The sequence below is a fragment of the Pelophylax lessonae genome (assembly GCF_965119305.1).
Source record: "Pelophylax lessonae genome assembly, chromosome: 4".
NCBI lineage: Eukaryota > Metazoa > Chordata > Amphibia > Anura > Ranidae > Pelophylax > Pelophylax lessonae.
In genome coordinates, this window is record NC_138771.1 from 490,974,271 (window position 1) to 490,992,191 (window position 17,921).

General features: G+C 44.8%; 1 protein-coding gene across 1 annotated transcript in view; it reads right to left on the minus strand.

Annotated features, from left to right (window-relative positions):
- The window catches only part of ATP6V0A4 (ATPase H+ transporting V0 subunit a4), a 59,855-nt gene that overhangs the window by 19,640 nt on the left and 22,294 nt on the right, over positions 1-17,921 (minus strand). Inside the window, exons 12-16 of the mRNA XM_082255255.1 lie at positions 16,732-16,889; positions 13,508-13,601; positions 13,306-13,424; positions 12,999-13,215; positions 8,959-9,066 (exon numbers count right to left, since the gene is read on the minus strand). Of these exons, the coding sequence (XP_082111381.1) occupies positions 8,959-9,066; positions 12,999-13,215; positions 13,306-13,424; positions 13,508-13,601; positions 16,732-16,889 (696 nt within the window). The remainder of the gene's footprint in view (positions 1-8,958; positions 9,067-12,998; positions 13,216-13,305; positions 13,425-13,507; positions 13,602-16,731; positions 16,890-17,921) is intronic.

A 17,921-nucleotide genomic window follows, 5' to 3' on the forward strand; every position in this document is an offset into this window, starting at 1 on the left:
TTTTTTACATTTTAGTACAGGTTTTAAAAAAAAAAAACTGATCACTTTTATTGCTGTCACAAGCAATGTAAACATCCCATGTGACAGCAATAGGCAGTGAAAGGTACTCTTTATGGAGGGATTGGGGGTCTAAAAGACCCCAGACCCCTCCACTGCACTTCAATGTATTTATTCAATATGCTGAAAACTTCATTTTTGAATACAGTCACTTTTTAAATTCGGCGCCTTTAGCAGCCGAGTAACCTGGACGTGACGTCATGGATGCCCCCGGGTTACATCCTCGGAGACCCAATCTAAGCCGAATCCGGCTTTTATCAGGACTCCAACCATCTGGCGGAGGTGCCAGCTGGTTGCTTGGGTCTCCCGGTGGGACAGGAGACCAGCGCAGAGCTGCAGAAGGCAGAAGGCAGGGGGAGGTGGGGGGAGTCGTCCCCTCCCGCTCGCTGGGGTAATGATCGAGCGGCTCTCGAGCCACATTGCCATTTCCACCTGAAAGCCGACCGCTGGATCTAAAAAATGGTACCGAAATGATGCCTCTAGCTGTAGGCATCACCCCAGTACAGCCACTTCTTGCAGCCGACATAGAGCTACGTCGGTTTGCAGTAAGTGGTTAAAGCTGTCACTATGTAAGATTCTGGTACCTTTGGTACCCTTATTTATCATTTTCCTTTCAACATTGCGTCCCACCTTTCTAGTTAGGTGGAACGCATACACCTTTAAGACGGATGACGTCATCGCTGAGCGCCGCTGAGCGGCTATTTCAATCGCCGGCATTCTCTCTCACGTTGTTCGTTCAATGTGTGCCTACATGCTTACAAGCCTTGTCTTGCTGTCGGAACCTCCAGCTATTTGCCTTTACCTGAAACAGACCGGAACCTCGCTACTGATCCCGTATCTCGCTACCGGATCACTCCTTCAATACTGGACCCCTCTACTTACTAAACCTTACTAGTGATAAGTACCCCACAGGGGAATCCTCCATAACTAACTTACACTATCATCTTCTGCACATTAAGGACTATTACTATCTCTGCATACTAATTCTACCATCTGCACTGTTACATAGATTGCTAGCTCTTGAGTCTACTACCATCTATCCTTGCACTGGGTTAGTCTATCCTGTATATGTCATCTGCTGTCCTTACCACCTGTTACCATACATGATTACTAACCTATCTGCATTCTACCTATTACCATCTACTACTCTCCTGAACATTACTATCAAGTGCTTACCATTACTGTCACTGCTCACACCTGTCCCTTCAGCACATCACCTCCATACTATCATATACATCCTATCACTCCAGAAACATCTTATTGAGTGTGTGTATATCTGTATGCTGAAGCAGACAGGCCCACAGTGATGAGTCTGGAGAGTTGGATCTGGTATTCCAACACATCTCTACATGACTACTGAGTGGAGATTCTGCAGCTGCAAATCCAGCTTACAATAAAAACGCAGGAGCGTTACAGATTGAACGAACCATAAAAAAATGGATTCAGCAGAATTACCCACTCAAGTGACACAATTAACACAACAAGTAAATGCATTAATACTTGCTCTTACTGAAGTAAAAGAAGACAATCAGACTCTGAGACAGCAGGTAACCCATCTTTCCCAGCTTACTGCTGCTCAGCCCCCTGAACCCAAAATAAACCCTCCTCTAGTGTTTACCGGTGATCGGAAAAAATTTCGTGAATTCAAAAACGCATGTCAATTGCTTTTTTTGCTAAAACCTCGTACATACCCCACTGATCAAATTAAAGTCTGTACCGTCATTTCATACTTAACGGGTGATCCACGGGCCTGGGCAGACTCTCTCTTTGAGAAAAATGATCAGCTTCTCAACTCCTATCTTTTATTCCTAGCGGGACTCGCTAGTTTATATGATGACCCCAATAGGCAGAGTACTGCTGATATCCAATTGAGGGCTTTAAAACAAGGAAGGAGACCTGTAGAAGACTTTGTAGCAGAGTTCAAAAGATGGACCCTTGATTCAGGGTGGAATGATACATCTCTGCGAACTCAGTTCAGACTCGGGTTGTCAGAAGCCGTTAAAGACGAGCTCGCCCGAGCGGATTTACCTGGCACTTTGGATGCCTTAATACAACTCAGTATCAACATTGACAGGCAACTGCGAGAAAGAAAGGCTGAAAAAATGGGAATGCCATTGTCTAGTCCTTCTCGGATTTCGGCCGTTGACCCTACTCCTATGGAGGTAGGAACCATACGCCCACCTTTATCAACTACTGAACGAGCCAGGAGAAGATCCAGTAATCTCTGCATGTACTGCGCATCCCCGGATCATTCGATAAGCGTCTGTCCCCTTGTCCGCAAAAAAGAGGGTGAGTGTTCACATGTCTTGCTAGGAGAATTAACGACTTCCTTTTCTAAACCCTATCTCTTTGTTCATTTAACATTACAGTGGGACCAGACTAGGATTACCACCAAGGCTATGATCGACACAGGATCTTGTGGGAACTATATCGATACACGTTTTGTTACCTTAAATAAAATACCTATTATTTCAAAACCTAAACCTGTTTCTGTTAGTTTCATTAACGGTATCCCGCTATCTTCTGGTCCAATCACCAATCAGACACAAGCACTCCTCGTCACTGCTAACGAGTCTCATATGGAGACCATCTCCTTTAAATATATATTATCTTCACCCCATTTTCCCATTATTTTGGGACTCCCCTGGTTACACACACATCAACCAATCATAGATTGGAAAAGACGGACTTTAACTTTCCTTTCTCACTATTGTGAGATTACGTGTAACCTCCCATCTTATGGAAAGATCCTGTCTGTGGTGTCAGACGAGATTGCACCACTATGCTATCAGGATCTGTCCGAAGTATTCCTTGAGAAAAATGCTCAAGTGTTGCCTCCCCATAGGGATTATGATTGCACTATCGATCTACTCCCTAACAGCAAATTGCCTTTCGTCATGTTTATCCTCTTTCACAGGATGAACTCTCTCATCTCAAGGAATACTTGGATGAGAATTTGACAAAAGGGTTCATCAGACCCTCTACTTCTTCCACAGCTGCAGGACTTTTCTTTGTCCGCAATAAGGATTTAAGTCTTAGGCCTATTATCGATTATAGGCAATTAAATACCATTACAATAAAGGATCGCTATCCTTTACCGCTCATCCCTGAACTCATTGAACAAGTGAGTGGGGCTACTTACTTCTCTAAATTGGACCTAAAAGGGGCATACAACCTAATCCGAATCCGTGACGGAGATGAGTGGAAAACAGCATTCAGAACCAGATACGGATTATTCGAATACCTTGTGATGCCATTTGGGTTGTGTAATGCTCCCGCAGCTTTTCAAAGGTTCATAAACGACATCTTTAGAGACTTACTTGATGTCTGTGTTGTGGTATATCTGGACGATATACTTATCTATTCTCGATCTCTGTCTGAACATATAAAACATGTAAGACTTGTGTTATCCAGATTACTCGCACACAATCTATACGTGAAATTAAAAAAATGCCTATTTCATAAAGAAGAAATATTATTCCTAGGATACATCATATCCAAAACCGGAATCAAGATGGATATGAGCAAGATATCCTGTATTCTGGATTGGCCTATACCAACAACTCGTAAGGCATTACAGCGATTCCTTGGATTTTCAAACTTCTATAGGAAGTTCCTCAAGAACTTCTCTGCTATTGTGAGACCTCTCACACAACTTACAAGTATAAAGAAACCATTCAAATGGTCAGAAGAAGCAAATGGAGCTTTCCGCTTGTTAAAATCAAGCTTTACTTCTGCTCCCATACTACGCCATCCAGACCCATCCCTCCAATATATTCTGGAGGTAGATGCGTCAAATATGGCAGTAGGAGCAGTTCTCTCCCAACGACCAACAAATACTTCACCACTCCACCCAGTTGCCTTCTTCTCAAAATCACTAAGCAGCCCAGAGGTGAATTACCCAGTGGGTGAAAAGGAGTTGCTTGCCATAAAACTGGCACTGGAGAATTGGCGACATCTACTTGAAGGTACCCAATTACCAATACTCATATATACAGATCATAAAAACCTTCAATACCTCCAGACTAACAAAACTCTTTCCCACCGGCAGGTACGATGGTCATTATTCTTCCTAAGATTCAACTTCCTAGTGACCTACACGCCTGCAGACAAAAATAAAAAAGCGGATGCGCTATCACGATTAACCGAAGATAACTGCGCCGAAATCCCTTCTATTCCTATAATACCCTATGAACGTATTATTGGTGTTGTTCGTTCCCTGAAGGAAGAGATTTTGCACAGTATAGGATTGGATTCACCTCCACCACAACTAAGTACTGATGCAGAAGGCTTCCTCTATTACCACGATAAACTCTACATACCCCCTACTATGCGCACCAAGATCTTGGAATTATCACATGATGCGCCCATGGCAGGACATATGGGTATGACGAAAACCCTTAATTTGCTTACCAGGCAGTTCTGGTGGCCTGATATGAAGACGTCTGTACAAAAATTTGTTTCTTCATGTGACATCTGTGCAAGGTCCAAAATTGACACTACAAAACCATCTGGTCTACTCTGCAGTCTACCAATACCCCAGGTCCTATGGGAAGTTGTGTCCTTAGACTTTATAGTAGAACTACCACCTTCCAAAGGATTTAATACCATTCTAGTGTCAGTGGACCATCTGACAAAGATGGCACATTTCATTGCTATTCGCAGACTACCTTGAAACATGTGTTCAAGTTACATGGAATTCCAAAGACTCTTTTATCCGACCGTGGTTCACAGTTCATCTCCAAATTTTGGCAAGCTCTATGTCAAATACTACGGATTGAGCGAAAGCTCACTTCTCCCTACCACCCTCAGACCAACGGACAGACTGAAAGAGTCAACCAATGTATAGAACAATATCTGCATTGCTACACATCATACCTACAGGATGATTGGATGGACCTCCTCCCTCTGGCGGAATTTGCTTATAACAACGCAACCCACAGTACTACTAAGCAAAGTCCGTTCTACTTGAACTATGGGTTTCATGCCACACTTCTTCCACCACGCATCCTACCATCAAGTAACCCAGTAGCCTCGGATTATCTTACCCAAATAAAAGACTCTCTGGGTTTACTTAATACCACCATCTCACACGCTCATAGTCAACAAAAAAGGTACTACGACCTTCGTAGAAGACCTTCTCCGCAATATGCTATTGGGGACCTCGTTTGGCTATTGACAAAAAATTTAAGATTAAAGATCCCTAGCAAAAAGCTTAGACCTTTATTTCTGGGACCCTTCCCAATTAAGAAACTCATTGGAAAAGCTGCAGTGCAACTCACCTTACCGGCAGATCTCAAAATACATCCCATCTTTCATGTGTCGCTACTGAAGCCACATGTTCCTAACCAAGGAATAAGGCCTACCATCTTGCCTCCACCTCCAGTGCAAGTTGAAGGCGGAGAAGAATATGAGATTAAGGAGATTCTGGATTCTCGTATCCACAGAGGAAGACTCCAATATCTCATAAGATGGAAGAACTATGGACCCCAAGACGACACCTGGTTGGATACCTCTGATGTTCACGCACCTAGGCTTATACGAAGGTTTCACTCGAAATACCCGGAGAAACCAGTGCTATAGGCCTTCCGGAGCCGGCCTTAAGGGGGGGGTACTGTAAGATTCTGGTACCTTTGGTACCCTTATTTATCATTTTCCTTTCAACATTGCGTCCCACCTTTCTAGTTAGGTGGAACGCATACACCTTTAAGACGGATGACGTCATCGCTGAGCGGCTATTTCAATCGCCGGCATTCTCTCTCACGTTGTTCGTTCAATGTGTGCCTACATGCTTACAAGCCTTGTCTTGCTGTCGGAACCTCCAGCTATTTGCCTTTACCTGGAACAGACCGGAACCTCGCTACTGATCCCGTATCTCGCTACCGGATCACTCCTTCAATACTGGACCCCTCTACTTACTAAACCTTACTAGTGATAAGTACCCCACAGGGGAATCCTCCATAACTAACTTACACTATCATCTTCTGCACATTAAGGACTATTACTATCTCTGCATACTAATTCTACCATCTGCACTGTTACATAGATTGCTAGCTCTTGAGTCTACTACCATCTATCCTTGCACTGGGTTAGTCTATCCTGTATATGTCATCTGCTGTCCTTACCACCTGTTACCATACATGATTACTAACCTATCTGCATTCTACCTATTACCATCTACTACTCTCCTGAACATTACTATCAAGTGCTTACCATTACTGTCACTGCTCACACCTGTCCCTTCAGCACATCACCTCCATACTATCATATACATCCTATCACTCTAGAAACATCTTATTGAGTGTGTGTATATCTGTATGTTGAAGCAGACAGGCCCACAGTGATGAGTCTGGAGAGTTGGATCTGGTATTCCAACACATCTCTACATGACTACTGAGTGGAGATTCTGCAGCTGCAAATCCAGCTTACAATAAAAACGCAGGAGCGTTACACACTAGAACAGGAATTGACTTTGAATCTTCCATGGGGGGAAACCTGTTCTAGTGTTAAAAACTAAAGGCGACCATACATCAATCAAAAATCAGCTGGTTCAGCCGAATTTTGAACCATGTACGGGCAGCTGGTTGTAGATCTCCCTGAGGAAGGCACGCAGTCCCGGAGCCCTCACGCGTAGGGGAGGGGCCAGGCTATTATTGGTGAACACAGTATCATCCAGCGAGAAGAATATTGATACATGTAGCAAGAGAGGCATCTTTCAGCCCCGGTTCACACTACTGCGTGTGCCGGGTTCGCATGTCATGTCGGAGCGCACTGCTCCGACATGACATGCGATCAGCTGTGCGGTGCGAGTTTAGCCATACAGTTTGTAGCCCGCAGCAAAGACGCACAGGAGGCATTTTTGCTGCATTTTTGCTGCCGCATCAGGATCGGATCGCACAGCGGTTCACACTTGTGCGATCCGATCCTGTGCGAACTGCACGATCGCACTGCGATATGCGATCAAACTGGGGGTGTCGTTAAGATTACATTGACACCCCCAGCGGATCGCATATGGCAGTGTGAACTGCCGGGGGTGCGTGTGCGATGCGGGAACAGGCTGCGAATTTGCAGCCTTCCCGCATCGCAATAGTGTGAACCGAGCCTAAACCAATTATTCACAAGCCCATTACTCTGGATTTTGCTTGTACAGACTGGTGCGCTGTAGCACCAGTACTATGTGAGTGTTTTTTTATCTTTTTAAATAAATATTTTTATACAAACGTTATTTGCACCATGGACCTTCCTATATCTTTCCCCATGTGAATGGCTGAGCACACTACCTGCTGACTGGGAACTCACACTCTGGAAGAAATAATTAAGGGCTACATAGTGGAAGTCCAGGCTGGTATTGATTAAAGCTGAGCGCAGGATCATATCCCACAAGGTAAGCATATACCCATAAGGGGAGCCATAAGAGGGAAGGCAAATCATCAGACAAACAGTTTCACAGCACTGCAGCCACGGATCATCTATTCAAGTGTTAATAAAACACTGGTGATTGAAATTCACCACAATCACAGACTCAGACACACATTTGGATTTTTTTGCTTTATATTTTTTTGCTATATTTGTTTGCTTTATATTTTAATATCAGCACACTATAAATATTATATTTATGATGCGAACAGAGTGAAGCTGTTATGCAGTTATATTTCTAAGCCTCGGTTCACATTAGGGCGACCTGTGAGGCGACCTGGTCGCCTCACAGGTTGCCGCGGGTCGCCTCCCATAGGGAAGCTGCGGACTCGTTCTAATAGGAGCAACACAAGTCGCTCCGACCTAGAAAAAGGGTCCGGAGCTTCTTTGGGGCGACCAGGAGGCGACCGCCATAGACTTCAATGTTATGAAGTCTGTCGCAGCCGCTCCGAGGTCGCGGCGCGCTGCTGGCACCGCGACCTCGGAGGTCGCCACCCGAAGTAGCGTCGCGGTAGTGTGAACCGGCGCTAAACATCACTACTTTCTACATATGGGAATCTATTTATGTTTTATTTTATAGAATTGAATGGTTTACTGAATATCAATAGAGTGCAGCATATAACACAGATTTTATGCACATTAAAAGGTATTAATTGGCATTTATATATTCATCTCAAATTTTTTTTGGGTCACAGTTATCATAAATTTGTTTTTCTCACAGTAGTAATTGAATGCGCAGCACTTTTACATATATTTGGTTGTACATCAACTTCTATACAACCAGCCTGTCAGGTGTTTCTTGAACAATCAGTGCCGCCGGCTATAGGTAGCAACACTGATCAGTATGTTCTAACGGTGGGGAGGCTCCCCACATTCAGAACACAATAGCACAGCATGAGTGATTCCCTCATCCACATTAAGTGTGTGGGTGGGGGATCAGGTCTTTTTTTTTTTTTTTCCCCCTTCAACCCGCTGGTTAAACAAAAAAAACAAAAAAAGATTAATGTATGGCAAGCTTAGAGGTGATTTTCTCTCACTTTGGAGATATTTCTTCTCTTTCTGTCTCTCCAGGACAGGGGTCAAAGTGAAATCTTATCAGCAGATAATTATTAAGAAAAACAAGAACTATAATATTATCTTATACAACTGTCTAATTGAAAAGCAAAACACATAGCACAATGGCACCATCTGCTGGATGGTTAATGTGTTGCTCTGTTCATAGAGAAAGAGAGAAAGGATGGTATTTGTAGTTTGGCTTTGGTTACTCTTTGCATATTGCAACTTTATATATATATATATATATATATATATATATATATATATATATATATATATATATAGAGAGAGAGAGAGAGAGATCAGTTTATGAAAATGGCAAAATGTAGGTTCTGGGGCTCTTAATTATGTGAAGAATTTGGAGAAAAAATAAACTTGCACTTTTAATAAATGCTATTTGCTGGTTTTTCAGGAGCATTTGCCACTTACCCTGTGCTGCGACTTTTGGTGATTGGCTCGGAGGACGAATGGTTTAATCAGCAACATCCAGGGAACGGCAATCAACGCAAATATCACCAAGAAACTCTGTACCTCTTGCTGGAGGAAAACAAAAAGCCTGTGAGCGGAGTTCATACATAACAGACAGATAAAATCTTACTGTACAAATTCAAACATGAACTAAACATCATCCTTATCCTCGTGTCATTAACTAGTAAGTAACTGACCTTAAAGAAGCAGGTAGAATGGGAGTTTGGTCTACTGGCTGCATGCTTCGTCAACCATTAAAGGTAAACTATAAAGGTTTGGGGTGATTTGTTTTTAACCAAGGCACTATGGGTTATCTAAAGAGGCTGCACAGCAGAAGCTCCTGTCTATGTCTAATGGAAACCTCAGATGGAGCCGTCTAAGAAAGAGGGAAGATATGGGATTAAAAAGATTATTATTGCAATACACTATCTCACAAAAGTGAGTACACCCCTCACATTTTTGTAAATATTTCATTATATCTTTTCATGTGACAACACTGAAGAAATGACACTTTGCTACAATGTAATGAGTGTACAGCTTGTATAACAGTATAAATTTGCTGTCCCCTCAAAATAACTCAACACACAGCCATTAATGTCTAAACCGCTGGCAACAAAAGTGAGTACAACCCTAAGTTAAAATGTCAAAATTGGGCCCAATGTGTCAATTTTTTGTGTGGCCACCATTATTTACCAACACTGTCTTAACCCTCTTGGGAATGGAGTTCACCAGAGCTTCACAGTTTGCCATTGGAGTCCTCCTCCACTCCTCCATGACGACATCATGGAGCTGGTGCATGCTAAAGACCTTGCGTTCCTTCACTTTCCATTTGAGGATGCCCCACAGATGCTCAATAGGGTTTAGGTCTGAAAACATGCTTGGCCAGTCCATCACCTTTATCCTCAGCTTTATTAGCAAGGCAGTGGTCGTCTTGGAGGTGTGTTTGGGGCTGTTATCATCTTAAAATACTGCCCTGCAGCCCAGTCTCCGAAGGGAGGGGATCATGCTCTGCTTCAATATGTCACAGCACATGTTGCCATTTGTGGTTCCCTCAATGAACTGTAGCTCCCCAGTGTCGGCAGCACTCATGCAGCCCCAGAGTACACCCCTAAGTGAATTTGCCCACATTGGGCCCAAAGTGTCACTGTTTTGTGTGGCCACCATTATTTTACAACACTGCCTTAACCCTCTTGGGCATGGAGTTCACCAGAGCTTCAATGGTTGCCACTGGAGTCCTCTTCCACTCCTCCATGACGACATCACGGAGCTGGTGGATGTTAGAGACCTTGCGCTCCTCCACCTTCCATTTGAGGATGCCCCACAGATGCTTAATAGGGTTTAGGTCTGGAGCAGTAGCGGAACTATCAGGGTCGCAGCGGTCGCGCTTGCGACCGGGCCCTGGAGTTCCGCTATCTGAGGGGGGGCCCGCCAGCCCCCGTTCTCTTACTACGGCCGTGGCGTGAGGGGGCCCATCTGTCCGCCTGACTGTTCCGTGTTCGCTAGTGGCTGTCTGGCTGAGCCTGAGAGACAATCGTTGTGCGGGCGGGGGGGGGGCGGATTGAGAGAGGTGTCTAAAGCGGCCAGTTTTCTGTGGAAAGCTGCAATCTGCTGCTGTTCTGCCTGCACCGCCCCCAGCCATGCCGATCCTCCAATCAGAGCTGATGCAGTGAGGCAGTGACACCAATAGAGTGCAGGGGGAGGAGGAGTTCGAGTGTGAAGAGACTACATGCTGTGCCTGCTAGAAGAAGTGTGCCTGCCTGGCTGGAGTTGCTGAGTGACTGAGGGGGAAGCTGACTGACCGACTCGACTGCTAAGTGCTAATTGTAAGTGAACTAACTTGCCTTTTTGATCCCAAACTCCACCCTTGTTGCTGGCTTGCTGCACTGCTGCCTCTTAATGATCCCAGACCCATGCCTGCCACAGAACAGATCTCATCCCTATCTACAACAGAGGTGTTGGGGGGTGTAGGGATGAGATCAGTAAGACAGAGGTGGTGGTGGTGGGGGAGGATGACACCACATCCCACCCCTCCTCCACCCCCCCCCCACCATCGCCCCCACTGATCCCTCTCCACCATCACCCCTTCACCACCGCCATTGATCCCACCCCCCTCCCAACCATCACCCCCCCTCACCACCGCCATTGATCCCACCCCCTTCACCATTGCCACCACTAATCTCACCCCCCCCCCTTCACCACCATCACCACCTCTGATCACACCCCCCCCCCTCCCCACCACCCCCGCCACTGATCACACCCTCCTCCCCACCACCCCCGCCACTGATCACACCCCCCTCCCCACCACCGCCGCCACTGATTACACCCCCCTCCCCACCACCGCCGCCACTGATCACACCCCCCTTCCCACCACGGCACCACTGATCACACCCCCCTCCCCACCACCGCCGCCACTGATCACACCCCCCTTCCCCACCTCCACCGCCACTGATCACACCCCCCTTCCCCACCACCGCCGCCACTGATCACACCCCCCTCCCCACCACGGCACCACTGATCACACCCCCCTCCCCACCACCGCCGCCACTGATCACACCCCCCTCCCCACCACGGCGCCGCCACTGATCCCACCCCCCTCCCCACCACTGCCGCCACTGATCACACCCCCCTCCCCACCATGGGGGGGGGGCCTTCATGATTTCTTGCACCGGGGCCCTGAGAAATCTAGTTACGCCCCTGGTCTGGAGACATGCTTGGCCAGTCGATCACCTTTACCTTCCGCTTCTTTAGCAAGGCAGTGGTCATCTTTGAGGTGTGTTTGGGCTCGTTATCATATTGGAATATTGCCCTGTGGCCCTGTCTCGGAAGGGAAGGGATCGTACTCTGTTTCAGTATGTCACAGTATATGTTGGTATTCATAGTTCTTTCAATGAACTGTAGCTCCCCAGTGCCAGCAGAACTCATGCAGCCCCAGACCATGACACTCCCACCACCATGCTTGACTGTAGGCAAGACACACTTGTCTTTGTACTCCTCACCTGATTGCTTCCACACATGCTTGACACCATCTGAACCAAATACGTTTATCTTGGTCTCATCAGACCACAGTACATGGTTCCAGTAATATATGTCCTTATTCTGCTTGTCTTCAGCAAACTGTTTGCAGGCTTTCTTGTGCATCATCTTTAGAAGAAGCTTTCTTCTGGGATGAGAGCCATGCAGACCAATTCGATGAAGTGTGCAGCATATGGTCTGAGCACTGACAGGCTGACTCCCCACCCCTTAACCTCTGCAGCATTGTTGGCAGCATTCATACGTCTATTTCTCAAAGACAACCTCTGGATATGATGTTGAGCATGAATGGCCTAATGGGCCCAATTTGGACATTTTCACTTAGGGGTGTACTCACAATTGTTGCAAGCGGTTTAGAGATTAATGGCTGTGTGTTGAGTTATTTTGAGGGGACTGCAAATTTGCACTGTTATACAAGGTGTACACTCACTACTTTACATTGTAGTAAAGTGCCATTTCTTCAGTGTTGTCACATGAAAAGATATAATACAATATTTACAAAAAAATTGAGGGGTGTACTCACTTTTGTGAGATACTGTATCTAAATTATGAATATCAATTTTTATGACTTCACTTGGGCTTTAATTAAAGATTTTTATAGTGGTCTGACCATTCAGGGAAAAGTGATAGGTTTTGTCAATAGGTCATTCCCCCCACCCCCTACCCCCACAGGTCCTTTCATTTGCTGCAGTGACGAAAATTACTTAGTATTTCTATGTATTGGGGGGGGGGGGCGGAGGGGGGGGGGTTGCCTATCCCTTCTCAAAGAATGAAGTACAAGCCACCAATTTCCTGGCATCGTAAACATCAGTATGTAGGTGGCTATCAAGAGAACCTGCATCACTTCCTAAACAGATAAGAAGACATGCTATTTAAGATAAAATCTGCTGGATTGCTTTTCCATTCTCAGAATACTTGTTAAGTGAACTGTATAATAATGCAAGACAAATCAAAGTTACAGGACCAGTCACCTGGTGCTCATAGAGTGGAGGATTGGTCGGGTCATTGTAGTTGAAGAGGAACATATTGATGAAGTGGATGAGGATGCTGGGAGCAATTTGTGAGTTGGACGCATTGTATGTACACCATTTGAAGATGATCATGAAGACCAGGTACCCAAAGAGGCAAATGATGAATATGATCTCCGGGATAAACTGTAGGATGATGTTCATGTAATTCCGGAAGTTTCTGAAAAGGGAACAAAGTAAGAGGGTGTAACACATGTTGACAGTTTTTGCTGGCCTTAGAAAAATGTGGTGTTTGCCGAACCAAACCTACATGTGATTTATGAGGCCGAGTAGGACACCGAACACCATCTGAGTGATTCCTACAACTACAGACATCTTCATCTTGTAGGAATTTAGGAAGGTCAGCCTGTTCTTGGCGATATTCCAAATCTGAATTAAGAGAAAAGGACTCCAGATCAGAAAGGACTTCAGGTCACCTGCAAAGTTTCTGGGGAGACAGGAAAGGTGCTTACCGGGTCGATACCGAAGGGATAGGGGTTCCCAGAGAAGACCCCGGGCACTACCGGGTCTAGCTGTAGGTCAGTTGTATGATGGAGCAGATCAACTCTGAGGAGAAAGCCAATGTCATTCAAAATATGGAAATCTCTACAGAGCCAGTGCAATCAGAGGAAGATAAAACTTCTGGACAGAGAATTTTGAATTCTATCCCAAAATCCTCTGTTACTCAAAAACTAGGTGCATATGCTGCAATATGCACAACTTTGAATAACCAATTCGCTTTTAAAGGACGAATTTACAATAATACATTCATTTGTCAGTGTTTAGGATGGCTAGGGCAGAGAGACCAGCTTCAAGCCGCAAACTTTACAAACTCTAATGACCATTTTTTAAATTTGGTTTTCTCTCTTGGCCTCCTCTGGATATTTTGTCTATTTTTTTTATGAGAACTATAGTGGGAATATGTATGCAGGGGATGTTATCAGTGTAGTTGGAAGGGGTGTAAGCAGTGCAGTGGGAAAGGGTGCAGAGAATGCAGGAGGCTATGTTGGAAGGGGGGCAGTGGATGCAGGGAGTGTAGCGAGCAGGCGGTGCAAAGTGTAATGGGAAAGGGGGCAGGGGATACATTGGTGTGAGATGCAGGGGATTCAGGGAATACATTGGTATAAGGTTCAGGGGATGCAGAGAGTGTAGTGGGATGAGGTGACAGGGAGTGTAATGAGATGGAGTGCAGGGGATTCAGGGAATACATTGGTATGAGGTTCAGGGGATGCAGAGAGTGTAGTGGGATAGGGTGCAGTGGAGACAGGGAGTGTAATGAGATGGAGTGCAGGGGATGTAAAGGGATAGATGCAGGGGATGCTGATAGGGGTCAGAATACTTTTTATAGCTCAGGAAACTTGAAACCAACTCTCCTTACCAAAACCCATGCTGTCTCCAATAGTTTATCACATTATTAGTTTGTACTAAAATAATCACACAAGGGGCAGAGTTTGCACAAAAGGGTGCCATCATTCAAGTATGGACAGTGTGGAGTCCAAATACAGACCTGCTTGCACATAAGCAAATTTTGTGCATACATTTTTATTTCATTACAATAAATACTTTCAGGACTCTATACATGTATATTCAAAAAAAAAGTTACAAATTTTGGCTTATCTTTACTAAAATCTTTAAAAACTTTCCCCTGGCTAAATTTTTAGATTGGAATTCTCTCTTCTTCACTTCTCCCTCCCTTCGGTAAACATTCAGATGAATATTAAGTATGTCACTCATCATGAATGGTATTGTTTAAATGGTTCAGGCTACCCCAGTGCTGTATTTTGGCCCAGGCCAACAAGGCCCAGGGGGGCAGCAAAAAGCCGCCCCCCCCCCCCACCAGAGACTCTATTGGCCACTGGTTGCTAGAGCCGCCTCTCTCACCCCTCTCTCTCTCACACCCCTTCTCACCCACCCCCCTCTCTCTCTCTCTCTCTGTCTCATCCCCCTTCTCTCTCTCTCATATTCCTCTCTCTCATCCCCCCTTCCACCCCCCCTCTCTCACCCCCCCCCTCTCACCCCCCCTCTCTCACCCCCCCCCCTCTGTCTCTCTCCCCCTCTCTCACACCTCTCTCTTTTTCTCTCACCCCCCCTCTCTCTCTCTCTCACCCCCCATCTCTCTCTCTCTCTTTCATCCCCCCTCTCTCTCTCCCTCCCTCACCCCCCTCTCTCTCCCTCCCTCACCCCCCTCTCTCTCCCTCCCTCACCCACCCACCCCCTCTCTCTCTCTTCCACCCCCCTCTCATCCCCCTCGTGAGATCTCAGGGGTTCATGCTGGGACTTGTAGTCCTTTAACCACTTTACCACGCCCACAGTAATATTACTGCGGCAGAGTGGCTCGTTATCGTCTGACGACGTAGTACTACGTCGTCAGACACTCCCCCTTCTGGGCGGCGCTTGCGCGCCGCCGGAGGCTCGCTCCCGCTGTTTTCAGTCACAGCGGGAGTCGGGCCAGGGGAGGAGCAGCGGCGATCGCCGCCGCTCTTCCCCCGATCGTCGGGGATCTAGTGTGGAGATCCGCCCGCCTGTGTAAACACAAGCGGGCGGATCTCCATAGTGACAGGGAGTGACAGATCGGACAGTTCAGCATAGCTGGACATCGGATCTGTCCATGACTCACTCAGTCCCCTCCCCCCCCCCACACGTCAGTAAGCACCAGGCATACATTAACCCCCTCTCCAATAAAATTAACCCCTTCCCTGCCAGTGTCATTTTTACAGTAACAGTGCATATATATAGCACTGATTACTGCAGTAATGTCACTGGTACCCCCAAAAGTGTCAAAAATGTCAGTCAAGGGTCCGATCTGTCCGCCGCAATGTCGCAGTCCCGCAAAAAAAATCGCAGATCGCCGCCATTACGCGTTAAAAAAAAAAACACCAAAAATGACAGAAATCTTTCCCATTGTTAGTAAACGCAATAACTTTTGCGCAAACCAATCAAAATACGCTTATTGTGATTTTTTTTACCAAACATAGGTAGCAGAAAACAAATTGGCCAAAAATTTAAAAAAAAATTGGTTTTTACATTTTTTTTGGGGGGAATTTCATATAAAAAAATGTTAAAAATATTGTTATTTTTTCAAAATAAATGCTCTTTTTTTGTTTATAGCGCAAAAAGTAAAAATCGCACAGGTGATCAAATACCACCAAAAGAAAGCTCTGTTTGTGGGAAAAAAGGACGTAAATTTTGTTTGGGTACGGCGTCGCACGACCGCGCAATTGTCAGTTAAAGTCGCACAGTGCCGAATCGCAAAAAGTGGCCTGGATGGAAGACAGCAAAATCCTCCGGTGGTAAAGTGGTTAATTTTGGAGGGAGTCACATCCGTTAAAAAAAGGAGTAAGCAAATTTACATGGGGGGGGGGGCGCCCAATTTTTAGTCTTGCCTAGGGCAGCACAAAACCAAAATACACCACTGAGCTACCCTAATGTGATATTTCAGTATTGGTAGGGTTTGGTGCGCTGCTCACCTTGCAGTGTCCCCCGTTGTATCCTTGTCAAAATAAAATAAATTGCATGAAGATCCTAGACTCAAGTACAAAAATGTCGCCACTGGATTCCCTGAATCTTCAACTTCCACCAAACACTGAAATACCAGTTCTACATGGAATAACCCTACCTATGCCAGCCTAACCGTAGACATGGGATGACCCCTGTGTCTCTGTATATGGTATGACCCATAGATGTAGTAGATGCTTACGTCCAGTTGCCTTTTACAAACATGGGCCGAACAGACCAGGCAGAGCCAAACATGTTAAAGGATTTGGAGAAGCAGTCGTTATAGATGAAGCCAGTGTAAATGGAGAAAATACTCATTAGGAAGATCAGGTATCGACCTCCAAAAAACGTGTTCCAGATCTGGAGGTGGAAGGAGGAAAAGCATTAGATGTGAAACTGTTTAATGAGTGTAGGTGACAAAGTAATGCATCACATACAAGGTGTCAGACAGCAACTAATATTGTTCTCCAGCCAGCCATCACACACAATGGTACCACCCCCCTTTGGCATCTCCTTTCATTAATATTAGAAATTTAATCTGAAAAGCTGCTGGAAAAAAGATTTGCTGTCTATGAAACGGGGAACAACTCATGATCATAAAACAGGTACACACAAACTATTATTATCTAAGAGTCCTAGAAGATTTTTTCAGATTTTTGTATTACACAGCAGGACTGGCTGTCAAAATGCAATCATTCCTGTGTATATTAACAGTCTAAAAGTGTATATACAATGCTACAATGTATTGTTCATTTGATACTTCATTTACAGTATATGCAGGTCAAAGGTGTGACCGTCAATCTGCATATGGTATTACCTAAAGAAACCTTGCAAATTCCCATTTTTAAAATAAAATGTGTTCCTATTTGACTCCTATTAACCCATGATTAACGCTAATAAGCCCTTACTGACTCTTACTTCCCCTTGGCCCATTACTTGCTATTTAAAGATGATTTTTTTTTTTTTTTTTTTTTATGTCATTTTTTTTTATGGGGTGATTGTAGTTGGTAATTGATTAGCGCACTTGAAAAGGAACAAGTACTCTCCGTGATACTTTTTTTTTTTTTTTTTTTAATTGTGATACATGTCATTTTAGACAAGACAAAGTATAGAAAAAATTTATAATTTTTATTTGTAGATTTTTCTTAAAGGAAACACTAGATTTTTTCATGTTTTATGTATATTTGTCTGTAGATTACATAGACAATAAAATAATTTTTTGCAAACCAACATTGTCAAATGAAAGCATAGTAAAAAAAACAAACAAACAAAACAATGTATGTATTACTTTGTTATCTTAAAAAAATATGACAGTTATTTCCAAATAAATGTGCACATAGAGGAAATGTAAAAATTGTTCTGGCCCATAGTGTATGTACTGGTACAAGAGCT